Source organism: Crocodylus porosus, unplaced genomic scaffold (assembly GCF_001723895.1).
Source record: "Crocodylus porosus isolate Cpor-Errol unplaced genomic scaffold, CroPor_comp1, whole genome shotgun sequence".
NCBI lineage: Eukaryota > Metazoa > Chordata > Crocodylia > Crocodylidae > Crocodylus > Crocodylus porosus.
Genome location: NW_017728918.1, coordinates 103,856,022 through 103,868,289, shown reverse-complemented (window position 1 = coordinate 103,868,289; position 12,268 = coordinate 103,856,022). Strand labels below are relative to the sequence as shown.

The window sequence follows — 12,268 nt, the reverse complement described above, 5'->3', positions numbered from 1 at the left end:
GCGGCAGGAGGCGCTGGCGCTGCCTGCGCCCGGGCTCCAGGCCGGCATCCCACGTCCCCCCCGCCGACGAGGCTCGGGCTTGACGCCAGCGCTGGGCTCCTCCCCTGCCCGCTCGCTAGGAAGCAAAGTAACTCCGGAGTAAGAGGAGCTGCCGCTTGCTTCGCGAGGGCCGGGGTGCGCCGCCCGGGGGGCTGCGGACGGACGAGACGGGACGGGAGCTCCACCCGCGCCAGCCCCGGCCCCAGCTCCAAAACTTCTGCAAAGTCGGCCATGGAGCCGGGCAACCGCCTGCTGCTGCCGCCGCCGCTGCTGGCCGCGCTCGCCTTGCTCGCCGCCTCCCCGGCCCGCGCCCAGCTCTCCGCAGGTGAGTGCCTCCCCAACTTTCCCCGCCACTTGGGCTGCGCTCCAGCCCTCCCCTCCACTCCTGGGCGGCACGGCGGGGATTGTGTCCCCCTCCCCTCCATCCCGGCTGGTTCCATGCGGCTAAACTTAGCAACTTTACCTGCTGCGCAGGCCGGGGGGGCTTCGCTGTCCTCCGAGCGGAGCCCGCCTCGTCTCGTCCGCAGCCGAGAGCTTCCCCCTTCCCTCCCCTCCCCTCCCCGCCACCACACACTTGTGTGGCCGCCTCGCTCCTTTCCCCAGGTCTCGGCGGGGCCACAGGCTTTCTGAGACCCGTCTCGGTGACTTCCTGAGGGAGCCGCGCGCGGGTTTAGCCCGGACAAGACTTTAGGCTGAGAGGGGGATTTCAGAGCAGCCCGAAAAGGCGGGTTCCTAAAGCGGATGGAGCCAGACTGAGGACAGAACAAGGAGCAACGGGTTCGAGTTGCAGCCGGGGAAATTAAGGGTGGGTATTAGGGGGGAAAACTTTCTCCTTTCTTGGTAGGAGCCACTCTACTTTCTGGCTAGGCGGGTGGCGAAGCACGGGGTTGCCCAGCGAGGTGGTGGCAGCTCTATCCCTGGAGGTGTTTAAGATCCAGGTAGACAAAGCTTTGATCTAGTTTGGGCTCGCCCTGCTTTGAGCAGGCGGTTGGACTATATGACCTCCTGAGGTCCTAGCCAGCCCTCATTTTCTATGAAAAAGGTTGCAGCCGCCTCTGGGTTGGTTTTAGGCATTGCAAAGAGCAGAGTGAGAAGGTAACAATGAGGCGGCCGCAGCAGCTTAGTCAGGCAGGGAGGATGAAACACTGCAGACAGAGGGTTGTGACCATGTTAGTGATGGATATGGGAGGCAGGAGCTGTGTTTTGGTCAGGGAGTTGGATTATGAATACGTGTGGGGTGAGCACATCTCTTCCAGGTGCTCCGTAGCGTGGAAGTCTGGACTGATTGGGAGCACTGCTTAAAGGGTTGTCAAGCTACTTTTGTAAATGAATGAAACGTGTGTGTAGGGGGAGGAATTGTTTTGGGTTTGCTTTTGCTTGGCTTCTCCTGGTGTGTCATGTTTCTCTTACAATGGATACAGCAGACTGAAGAGACTTGAGAGAGGCCCTATCCAGTCAGCAATTACTCCCTGGATAAAAACCATGACCTAGGAAACTACTCTGATTAAAAGTGCCCGGGTTCATGAGATCTGGAAAGGCTGTTAGGGCAGTTTGCAAAGAAGAGTTGGGGCTCTTCCCTCACCTCTCCTGTCTTTCTCTTTTTGGTTAGAAAATGTGCCTCATAGTAATTGTTACTTAAAAAAGAAAAAAGATGCTGATACAAATGTGGTAATTTTGATCCTAGGCAGAGCTTTTGTGTCCCTTGTGCCTGACTTGGCTGCGTGCTATTATTCTGCGTCTAAGCAAGGCTCACAGTATTTTTCCCGCTTCACATAAGAAATGGGTGCCTGGGTGGGGGGAGTCCCAGATATGCACTTGGCCTATTACAGGAGTTGATAAAGTGTTAGGCCAAAACATAAAATATCTTCCTGTGTCACTTCTGTTCACGGAAATGTAGTTTTGTAATTAGACTATATTATAAAATAACACTCACCTGAAGTGGTCAAGTGTTCCATGTATCATCTGACCTAAAGGCACTTGCTTTTATTAGCTTGAACAATGACATGAAAAGGTGCAGAGAGTTGTGCTAACTTGAATGTTCTTCCATATTTCATGCGAAAATATAAATGAAGCCATCTTGGGGTTCAGCAGAGAACAAAAAGCAAAAAACTTGTTTTGAGTGGGTTAACATAAAAGAATATGGGGAGACTCTGACAGGAATAGGTAAAGCTTCTGACTGTGATCTACAGCTGCGTCTGCAGGGTTACCTGACCTCATTTTGTATATCCGTGACTTAAGTTTTTAGTGGCAAAGTGTTTTAATGATCAGAACTCCATCAGTTAGAAGCTTTCCTTTCTTTAACAGTTGACACTGTCAAAAGATACAGATACTACAAGTTCTGTATCAAAAGATACAGATACTATTAGTAATCTGTCACATACAGACTACTGGTGGCAGGGAGTATGCACCAAATAAAAGGATCTATGGTATGTCCCCCTCCACCCACACATGGTTGTGGGGTAGTTCTCTACTCTGTTTCTTGATAGTTAGTCCAGCCTTGAATGTCCTAAATTTAGTGAACCTGTGCAAATTTAATGTTCTTTTCAAAGTCTCAAACCAACCACTGACACATCTTAATAGTGTTCTTTTGAATATCCCTGAATTTCTTGTCAAATCTTTTTATAAAGGGTTCAGAAATATACCCAAGGTGAGGGTTTCCCTGTACCATGTGCAGAAATGCTGTTTCTCTCTACTTCATGATACCTCCCTGTAGATGGCTTAGTGATTCATCCAGTCTACTGCCTAGTTATACCCTACAGTTGCTAACAGCATTACTGCTTTCTGAATGCCTCCCTTTGATTTATTTCCGATATATTACCCTGCAGTTTTCCAAGTTAAAGCTCATTCTAGTTTCTGTCCAGCATCCTGTGTATTATTATGCTTTGAATCATGAGAATTTAAAAAGATGTTAATATTCATCCTTTCTTCCTGATCGTTAACAGAGATCCAGGTTCAATCTGGGGTTATTACCAGTACCTGCAGCATCTGTACTAATGCATATCCAGTGCATTAATTGGAACAATTGTTTTTTTTCTCTTTGTTTGTGGTCTTTCAAACATTTTTTGATTCATGAATAATGACCAGACCTGAAAGCTAGTATTGCTATTCAGCTTAGTTTGTGTGATGCACTGCTGTACAGAGCTGGCCAAACTGTGACCCACAAGCTTGTCAAAACCTCCTCCAAATGCTTTTCTGGTATCTGTACTCCCTCCCAATGGGCTCTACGAAAGCACAAGGGAAGGAGATGGGGGGCGGTGGGGGGGAAGGCAGAGGAGGAGCAAGTTAGAGAAAATGCAGGAAAAATGAGAACAGCAATGAGAGGAGAGAGAGAAGCAACATGGATTTTGAGATTAAATAACTGTATATGGAAGCTTTTTCTTCCATGCAATCACCAACTCCCTCAAATGCAGCTGAAACATGGTAGGTACCTATTTTTTCAAAGGTATAACTAAGATTTTTATAAAGTTTCTTGCCTTTTCATAATATTTTATGCATCTTTCCATGGCCGTTAGACTTTGTGCAAGCTTAGATTTCCTCTGTTGAAACCTTTTAGCAATGTCTGATTTGAGGCTAGGTATTCCACACACACACACACACACGTTTCATTTACGACTTTGAAGTTTAATAAGTAAAAGATCAGTTATGTTTTAAGAACTTGTTCTTTACAAATGTGTGCTGCTTAATTATAAATATTTTAACATTTAGGAAAAAAGTGAATTTTTAAAAGAATCTTTGCAGAATATTTAGTGGTTTTCATCTGGCCCTAACCGCAGTATTGTGAGTTGTATTGCCTTGGAGGGTATCCATACAAGTTTGTTTGTTTCATTTTTTTTTTACTTTAGGCATATAAGGTTATGATTTCTAGGATACTGAGGTTAATATAGTATATTTAAACTTCTGAAATTAGTTCTTATATCTTGGAACATATTTTAATTAGGAATAATTAAAGAAGATGATTTTATATTGTCTTGTTTAATATGTTCTCCATGTACGAGCAATCACTACTGTTGGATTAAGCATTGTAGAGCTCTGGGCCTTTGGATAAATGTTATTAAAACTTCTCTCTCCCAAAGATAGACTTTGGAAGTCTGATATTAGTCTTTAGTCTGCAGCTTCCTTATAAATGAAGTAATTTTGATGAAATAATTGAATACATTGGATAAAGTAAATTCATTTACATAAATCATATTGGTATAAACGTGTAGGGAACCACTCCAAACTCTTTACTTATGCTCAGTAAAATGAAATTAATGTTTTATTTTTTAAATCCATAATAACATTTGAGGCCATTACTAAAATAGTCAAAAGCAATTAGAAATATTCTTAAATCACGTGATCCCATCTAGTTTTCAAATACCCAAAGCCTGGAATAACACTTTCTTCCAAGGTATATCTGACTTATAGGTCAGTGCAGTCTGACAAACTGTAATAGCCAGAGAAACCTTATTGACAAGGAATTGAGATTCATCATTTTGGGTTTTTTGGGAGCTTTATTAGGGCTCGGGCTTGATTTTCCACACAGATTTTTTGGATGAGGATTAACACTAGTGAATGCATTGTTACAGTGTAGATTCAAACTGAGTTTCAGCTTACCTAGCCACATGGGACTGGGCCTACCAGATCTGTTCCAGTCTCATATTCTTATGTATAGTCTCATACTATGGCATAGTTGCATATGGCATCTTTCATAAACTGCTGAAGACCATTTTTAAAAAAAACAATTAGGTTTCTTGCCATCCTACTGTGTGTCTGGAGGGCTATTTTGAATATATCACTCTTATGATGCATCTAAAACCTTTTAATTTCAATCTTAATTTCTATCTTAAACTTATTCCCGGCCAGTTTATTCTCATTTATTCTTGTGCCAACATTATGCTTCATCTTAAATAGGTTATTTCCCTCCTTTGGTTTATGAGTGAGACACTGCCTTCTTAGCCTTTCCTTTGCTAAGCCAAATAGCCAATATATTTTATTGCATGTATTTGTGTTGGCCAAGTGTTGCTGTTATATTTACAGTTAGTCTCAATTTTAAACTTAATAGAAGCAGTATGTCTTGTGAAGACTGGTGCTGCTTTACAGACTGGTGGCACGAGAAGATTAGCTGCTGTTCATAGGCATTTGGAATGGGGTTGAAAGTAGGACATAAAGATTAGTTAAAGTATTGTTTGTACACATGTTTTATTTCATGAACAAAACAAACACAGCTGTTGAAGTGGTGGGGAGGCAGAAATTAAGACATATGATGGTAGAGTGAATTTTTGGTAGCTAATCCGGTGGTAGGAGTCCTTCTATTTTAGCTGATTGTGTTGTGGAAATGTTGCATCTTGTTTTGTCTTCCTTATGCAGGGTGCATTTTTTTTCTTAGTACCTCACATTAAATATAGAGTATATATGACTTGGAAGAATACCTGTTAAAACTCCATTTGAACTTATCCTAAAATAAACTATTTAAACAAACACCTGAGAATAGAGGCAAACTGAGAGACTATTAGAGGCTGTTTATACTTATGCAGAGGTGATGATGTGGGTGAGATATCAGTGTATAGTATTAGTTAATTCTAGTGGGTAAGGTCACAATTAACCACTTGTTTGCACACTTAAGAGTACCATTTATTCTAGTTATTTATGCAGGTAAGTGGCTTTTGTTCAAAGAAGGGGAAATCCTAATATAAACATTTACAACACTGACATGTAGTATCTTGTATCTGAAGGAATAGTGGTGGGAATTTCCCCTTCTACCCCATTTTAATTTTCATTTAAGGTGAGACTCCACATTTTTCATTTAGGAATGATCCATTTGTTAATCTGAGTAAATCTACTTTCAGTGACTATTTGAACAGCTAAATCCATGTCTGAGTCATATTTGTCCTTATTTTCAGCAGTTTACAATTTTTAAAATATTGAGCAGAATCAAAGAGTACTGTCTGACAAATGAAAATAAGCAAGATCTTAAGAACTAACATATAAAACATAACTGCAACAGGCTGTAGAAGTGGGGCAGTAATCATGTTCGGCCAAATTCTGAACCTCCTTGTGCTGGTAAATAGGCCAAGCAACTGTGGAAAACACAGCATTTTAGTTGTGGTAGTAAGGGAAAAAAAGGTTAAATACTTGCAAGGGATTCTATATTCTGTGCATGCCAGTGATGATATCTTCTCACCAGGGTCTCCATAAATGAAAATGTACTTGAGGATGGGATGGGAGGTAGACATTTAATTTATTTGTGGTGTCTGATAGGGTCTGGGTCAAAGACCTGTATTCAGGATAAATTAATCAAGTTCACTTGATTTGCTTTTCTTGCCCAAGGGATGATATCCTACCTGGTAGCAACTGAGGGCAAAGAACACGTTAAGGTTGAGGCTATCACCTCTTAGTTGTGTTGTATTTACCTAATACCTTGCTTGCAGAGCTGCTGAGTATGTGAGGGTCTCAGGATCCTGGCCCCACTTGGGAAAGGGGGCTGTCACCTGAAATATGTAAAACGTTCCACATGTATGTCATCTAGGCCCACCCCCCCGGCAAAAATAAAAGTTGGTTCCTATGCTTGCTTGGGTATCATCTGCAGGGGTTGGCGTGTTGTGTTTGTATGGTCAGGTTGAAGTTCCTGACTTCAGAATCTTCTTTTGTTAAAGGACATTCACACTGTGTCTTTGGAAAAAAAAATGTAATGCATAAAAGGAGAGGAGGGCCTTGTTTATAAAACCAAGGATCTGCTGCAGAAGCTATAGTGGCAACCCACTTTAGTGTAGCCAGTTTTCTTGGATTAGGTTAAGAACCAATTTGGACACTGGAATAATTGCAGACATAATTGCTTGTGTGTTACAGTTTTTGTTGGCATAGGGGGTGTGTGCGTGTGCATGCACCATAACGTTTGAAATATAAATGAAACCTGAGGGAGACATCTTGGTTCAACTATCCAGTAATAAAAAGAAAATGCTTATTTTCTTAAGAAAATATTTATGAATTCATGCCCTCTTAAACTTTTGTTTTTATGTTGTTTGCCAGGGGCTTTTTATTTATTTATTTATTTATTTATTTATTTATTTATTTATAAATTGTTTCAAATTTTAAGTCGGCAAAACCAGTGTGGCTTGAGGCTAGTACCTTTTAAGGAAAAGGAAGGAAGTTGGTTGACAAAATGCCATAGTAATGCATATGGTGTATTTGTAATAATGTGTTCTCAGTACAGTAATTACAGGGGGTATATTTATGATTTTTATAACCCTATCATACAAACACTTGGTATTGATAATGGGGTTTGTTATAATATAAACAGCATGGGACTGTTCTTGGTAGTAAGCCATTTCAGGATGGGCTCTGTTAAAGGTATGGATTTGTAAGAATATAGTTTAATATGGCTATAATTCCCAGAAAATTGTACAATAGATGATTTTAAAAAAATACAGTTTCTCATGCTCTTCCAGCAGTTCCCTTGTGATTGGGACTGATGTATTATGAGAGACTTAATTGTTTTGAAGCCAGTTTTAGTTTCTTCTGCAATTAAATAGTGGCATAATCATATTAATTGTTTTTATTACACATTGTCTGCCATATTTATGCTTATGAGTTGAGTGGTGTGCTGTGGCTTTGTATGTATGTGTTCCCCTTCTATAACAGTAAAGCAAAACCATACAGTTGGATATGAGTCTAATTAATTTGCAGATTAAAATGCCATGACAAAACAAATTTGCTTTTAATTAAAATAATTTCTAGCAGCTTCTGATTTAATGTTTACCTTATTGAATTGGAAACCTCTTTTTTTAAAATAGATAATAAGTGTTGTAGGTTAGAATTTTGATTAATGCATAGAAATGTTACTATACAATAACTTTTTCTTAGGAATTCTGTTGATTAACCTAAGATAAAAGTTGACTTTAAAGTACATTTTAAAAAAGGTAAGCAAAAGTGCTTCAAACTTGTATGTTTCACTTTGCTGTTTCTGCTTCCCAAACTACAATGAGAAGTGAAAATGATAATAGGCTCATTTTCATCCTGCCAGTAATGGTGGTAATAAAAGAACATTTTGACTTGTAAAAAAACCATGTCATTTCAATTTGTTCAGGCTCTGCATACTCTAAATTATCTTGGGTGACTAGCTCTACCTTACTAGTTCTTGAGACGTCTTCCTCTATACCCTGTCTGTGGCTATACATGTGGACAGGAATAGTTGAATTTCTTTTCCATCTTCACATACGGTATTGGGTTTTTGTTTTCATAGCTTGAAAACAGTCAGCAGTTAGAAAGGTAAGTCATCAAAGCTGACTAATCTAAAATACTGAATATAGCTTCATATTTTGTATAACCTCTGTCTTCTTGAATTCTTTTAAAATTTTCGTTGTTGAGGATTTCTTGCAAGTGATCCATCAGAATAGCATGTTGAGTGGTAAATTTTATCTGTTTTATGTTTCTGACCTGCAGATAATATATTTAATACCAACCAAACAGATTGTTTTAACTACTTTAAGAGTAAAAAAGACCTGAAAGGTCCTTGGCTTTTCTTTCTTTTCGCTGCCCACCCCTCTGATTCCAGTTTGTTTTCTAGCCTCTTTCGGTTTTCATGGATGACTTTTATAAGGCCTCAAAGTAAATGTCATCAGTTTTTACATCTTAATTAAAGAGAAGAGTGGGTTGGTTCTCATGTTTCTTTCTCCTAATGATTAATAGCTGAAGTAAAAAGTAAAACATTAGCAGTTTTAAAATGTGTGACTAAAGCCCCATACCCCTGTTTACTGGTCAGCTTTCACTGCTTCTGCTTTGTTTGCATCAATCATATTTCTATTTTTTTGTAAGGCTAGATAAGATCTGGGTTCCTGATGTGTGGAGGGGAAGTGGGAGTAGAGGCAAAAAATCCTCTTTGAAAAGATAATCAAAACCAGCAAAACTTTCAGTTTTCTTTCATACAGTGCCCAAAAGGGCTGTATGACTTGTATGACAGCCCCCAACTGTTGCCTTGAGGTAGTTATTTGTTATTGGTAATCCATCTTTCATTGTACTGGAAACTAAATTTGTGATAATACAGAATTTAAGGCTATATGCCCTATTCTGCCAACACTTAAATGCCAGAGTAGTTTCTTAAGGACCTAGGGTTCTGTTTAAGTCAACATGGCTACTCTTAAGTTTCTTGCATGCAGAAATGTTTACAGGATCAGGAAGTAGGCACTTTCCATTTCAAACCATCTGTCAGCTTTTTTTTTTATATACCTGTTTTCAGAACACAGAATGGCAGCTTTATTTCTGGATAAAAGCAAAGCCTTTTCTGGTGCATAACCATTGGCTTGCTTTAAGGTGAAATACAGTTCTTTCTGAAAGTGAACATGATCTCCTTTTGTTAAAATAAAGTTCTTTAGACTAGTGCAATATAATATAGTTGAAAGATAATTCCTTAGGTTACAAGTTAATTTAACTCTGGATAAAAAAATGGCACTGGGTGGATTTTCTTTTCTATCTTTTCTTAATTTGTGGCGTTGTATGGCAAAACGAGTTAGGTTCAATATTTTCAGTTGGTTTAGCATGGCACCTCCCCCTCTCCCTCTGTTGCCAAAGATTCTGCAATGTCTTGTGTGCGTGTGACTTGAGGGCGCACTCCTCTCACTACTATGATCCCTTAAAATATTGCTTTGAGGTTCCAGTATGTGTTCATTTGTGCTAAGGTTTCATTGATATTCTTCTTAAAGCCCAGGAGCTCTCCATGAGATCACAGTTGGGCTGCTCAAAGCGTATAGTGCTTCCATATAACCAGTCTTTCCCAGTGGTTGGTGGAAGGCCACAAATGGTTTAGAAATCCTTTATTTACATATCAGTGTTAGGCAGTTGAGTATTTGTAAACACATTAATCTAAAAGCTTCTTTTGGTGGGTTTTTTAATATCACTTTTCTAATGTCTTTATAGTATTTATAATTAAAGGTCTCTTTCTTCTGGTATCTGATTTGCATTCCTATCAGTTGTAGATTGGAATAAGGAATTGTGTTAAGTGCCAGCTTTTTGAGAGAGGAGATTAACCTAGCCTGCTCATTTAGAGTAGAGGGAGCAAGGCACAGCTGTTTTTTATAATCATTCAAGGAGGGGCAGTGGGACTGCATGTTACATAGTTTCTGTCAATTTAAAGGTATTTTAGGACCTTCAGCTTGAAGTTTATGGGCTACATGATGAGCGTGTGAATCTGGAAGAACAGCATTTGTAATTATTAATAGCATTTGCAGACCCTAGAAATAGTGATATAATCTGGTAGATAGCTGTGTACAATAATAGTATCCAGATGCTAACTATAAACATCTCATCACTGATTGCCGAAGCTTGGAAATGAAAACAGTTAAGTGCTAGATTTGTTTGTATTTCAGAGGTCCATGTGAAGTAACTTATGGCAAAATACTTCTCTAATAAAAGTATGCCATCTCCTTAAATAAGTAATTTGCCTAGTGAAGGCATTCTAAAAAATGGGAAGTTCAGCATAATTTTGCAATGTTGCAAGGTAATATCTTTGAAAAATCTGTAAAATGGACCAGTATGGATGATGCACTGAATAAAGAAATCTGCATTCAAGTATGAAGCATATGGGCTTCAACTTTCAAGATTAGGAAGCTTTTGGCAATCGAGAATTGAAGGAAATACTGCAGGAAGTGCTCAGATTTAATTAGTTTATGTACTAGACAGTCCCTAGAGGATACAATAATGAGTGAATGACATTGGAAAATGTTTTAGTTATTTCTAGAAGAATATTCTTATTTGCTTTGAGGCACCATCATAATGCTGGTTCTGATTACATAACGAGTACTTAAGTCATAGTTTTGACTAAATAGACATCTCTATGCAACTTTATGTGTAAAGTTGTAACAAAGTAATATCAAACTTTAACATTTTGAAGCATGAGTTTGTCTGATTGCTACTGGGAAACCTTGGAAACTAATAAGGGCACACTTTAACTTATAATTAAAGCTTATTTGTAGGGCAAAAAATAGTAAAGACATGGTAAATATAATGCTCTGTGCAATGGTGTCAAAACATCTGTACAAACATTGATATTGACTTTGTTGCAGCCAAAACTGCAAGTCACCAGCTTACTGGAAGGAGAGGTTGGAAATTATTATTTTGCAAAATAGTTTAAAAGCATTAAACCCCCCCCCCCGTCCCTGCCAAAACAACTCTTCATACTCGTGTACTCATACATGTGCCTACCTTCAGCATAGACTGCCTCATAAATAACATGCATCAGTGGTGTGAAGTCATATGAAAATACTAATTTGTGCATGCATGTAAAACTCTGGGTTTGGAAAAGAGAATCTGAAATTTAGGAAGGACTGATGAAGGACACTGGAACTTGAAAATATACTTGAAAGGTGAAGTAATCAACTAGTGGACTTTCATTATTAAAGACCTCTTGTGATGAGGGAGTAAAATCATAAAAAAAACAATGATACTGTAGGTGTGCTACAAGGCAAAAGGCAACAAGCATTTAGTTGCTGTTTTACTGTATTAAAATGTGGGTTTTTTTTTCCTTTAATACACTAGAAATAGCTTGTTTGACTGGTTGCTTCACTCCAGAATCCATCTGGGGGAAAAAGACCCATAATTTCTCAGCTCTCAGGTGAGGGGAGGTACTGAAGAAATATAACTGAGATGCTGATTTTTCTTTTATGCATTTATAATGCACTTAGCGCTATTACATGTAGGTGATGTTTGTTTTTATAGCCACATAAATTGTAAAGTGCTGGCTATTGAAGCCAGTGTATAGATGTTTAATAATAGTTTTTAGCTGCTTGTGGCTGTTTGAGAGAGAATTTTTAATTCTTGGGAAAATAGAAACATTTTTCAGATGTCCCTATAGACTATTCTTACTTCCTCCAATATGGTTGGTCACTTCCTGTAATAAATGGTCTCAGACACATTTCATAGATTTTGGCATGAAGAAAGAAACCTGAAATTATAGTAAGAACAGAAAAATTGCCTATGACAAATTGTCGCATGGGATCTTGTTATCAGAAAGAGACAATTTATGGCTGTTAAAGGCTTGTAGATTAACCAGAGCATTGCAAAAGATTAGTAGTCTGGCAGATAGGTAATTGTAAGGACCATATGTAAAATAGCAATGTCTTGTAATTACATAGACTTGCATGAAGGGCACATTTATATAAAGTGAAGCACTTTGTTTTTTAGAAGTTTACGTGTGGAAGACTCAAACAAACCCATTCTTCCCAGGTTTCATAGACATCAGGGCTGGAAGGGACCTCGGGAG

General features: G+C 39.0%; 1 protein-coding gene across 8 annotated transcripts in view; it reads left to right on the top strand.

Moving 5' to 3' along the window:
• Positions 1 to 114: 114 nt before the first annotated feature.
• PTPRK (protein tyrosine phosphatase, receptor type K) overlaps positions 115 to 12,268 on the top strand; it is a 608,487-nt gene continuing 596,333 nt past the window's right edge. For 3 of the 8 annotated variants that reach the window (XM_019538015.1, XM_019538013.1, XM_019538014.1), the window contains exon 1: positions 124 to 364. In XM_019538015.1, the coding sequence (XP_019393560.1) occupies positions 271 to 364 (94 nt within the window). In that variant the 5' untranslated portion in view covers positions 124 to 270. Of the gene's footprint in view, positions 365 to 12,268 lie in introns of all 8 variants that reach the window. The other 5 variants (XM_019538012.1, XM_019538011.1, XM_019538017.1 and 2 more) reach the window with 3 other exon arrangements.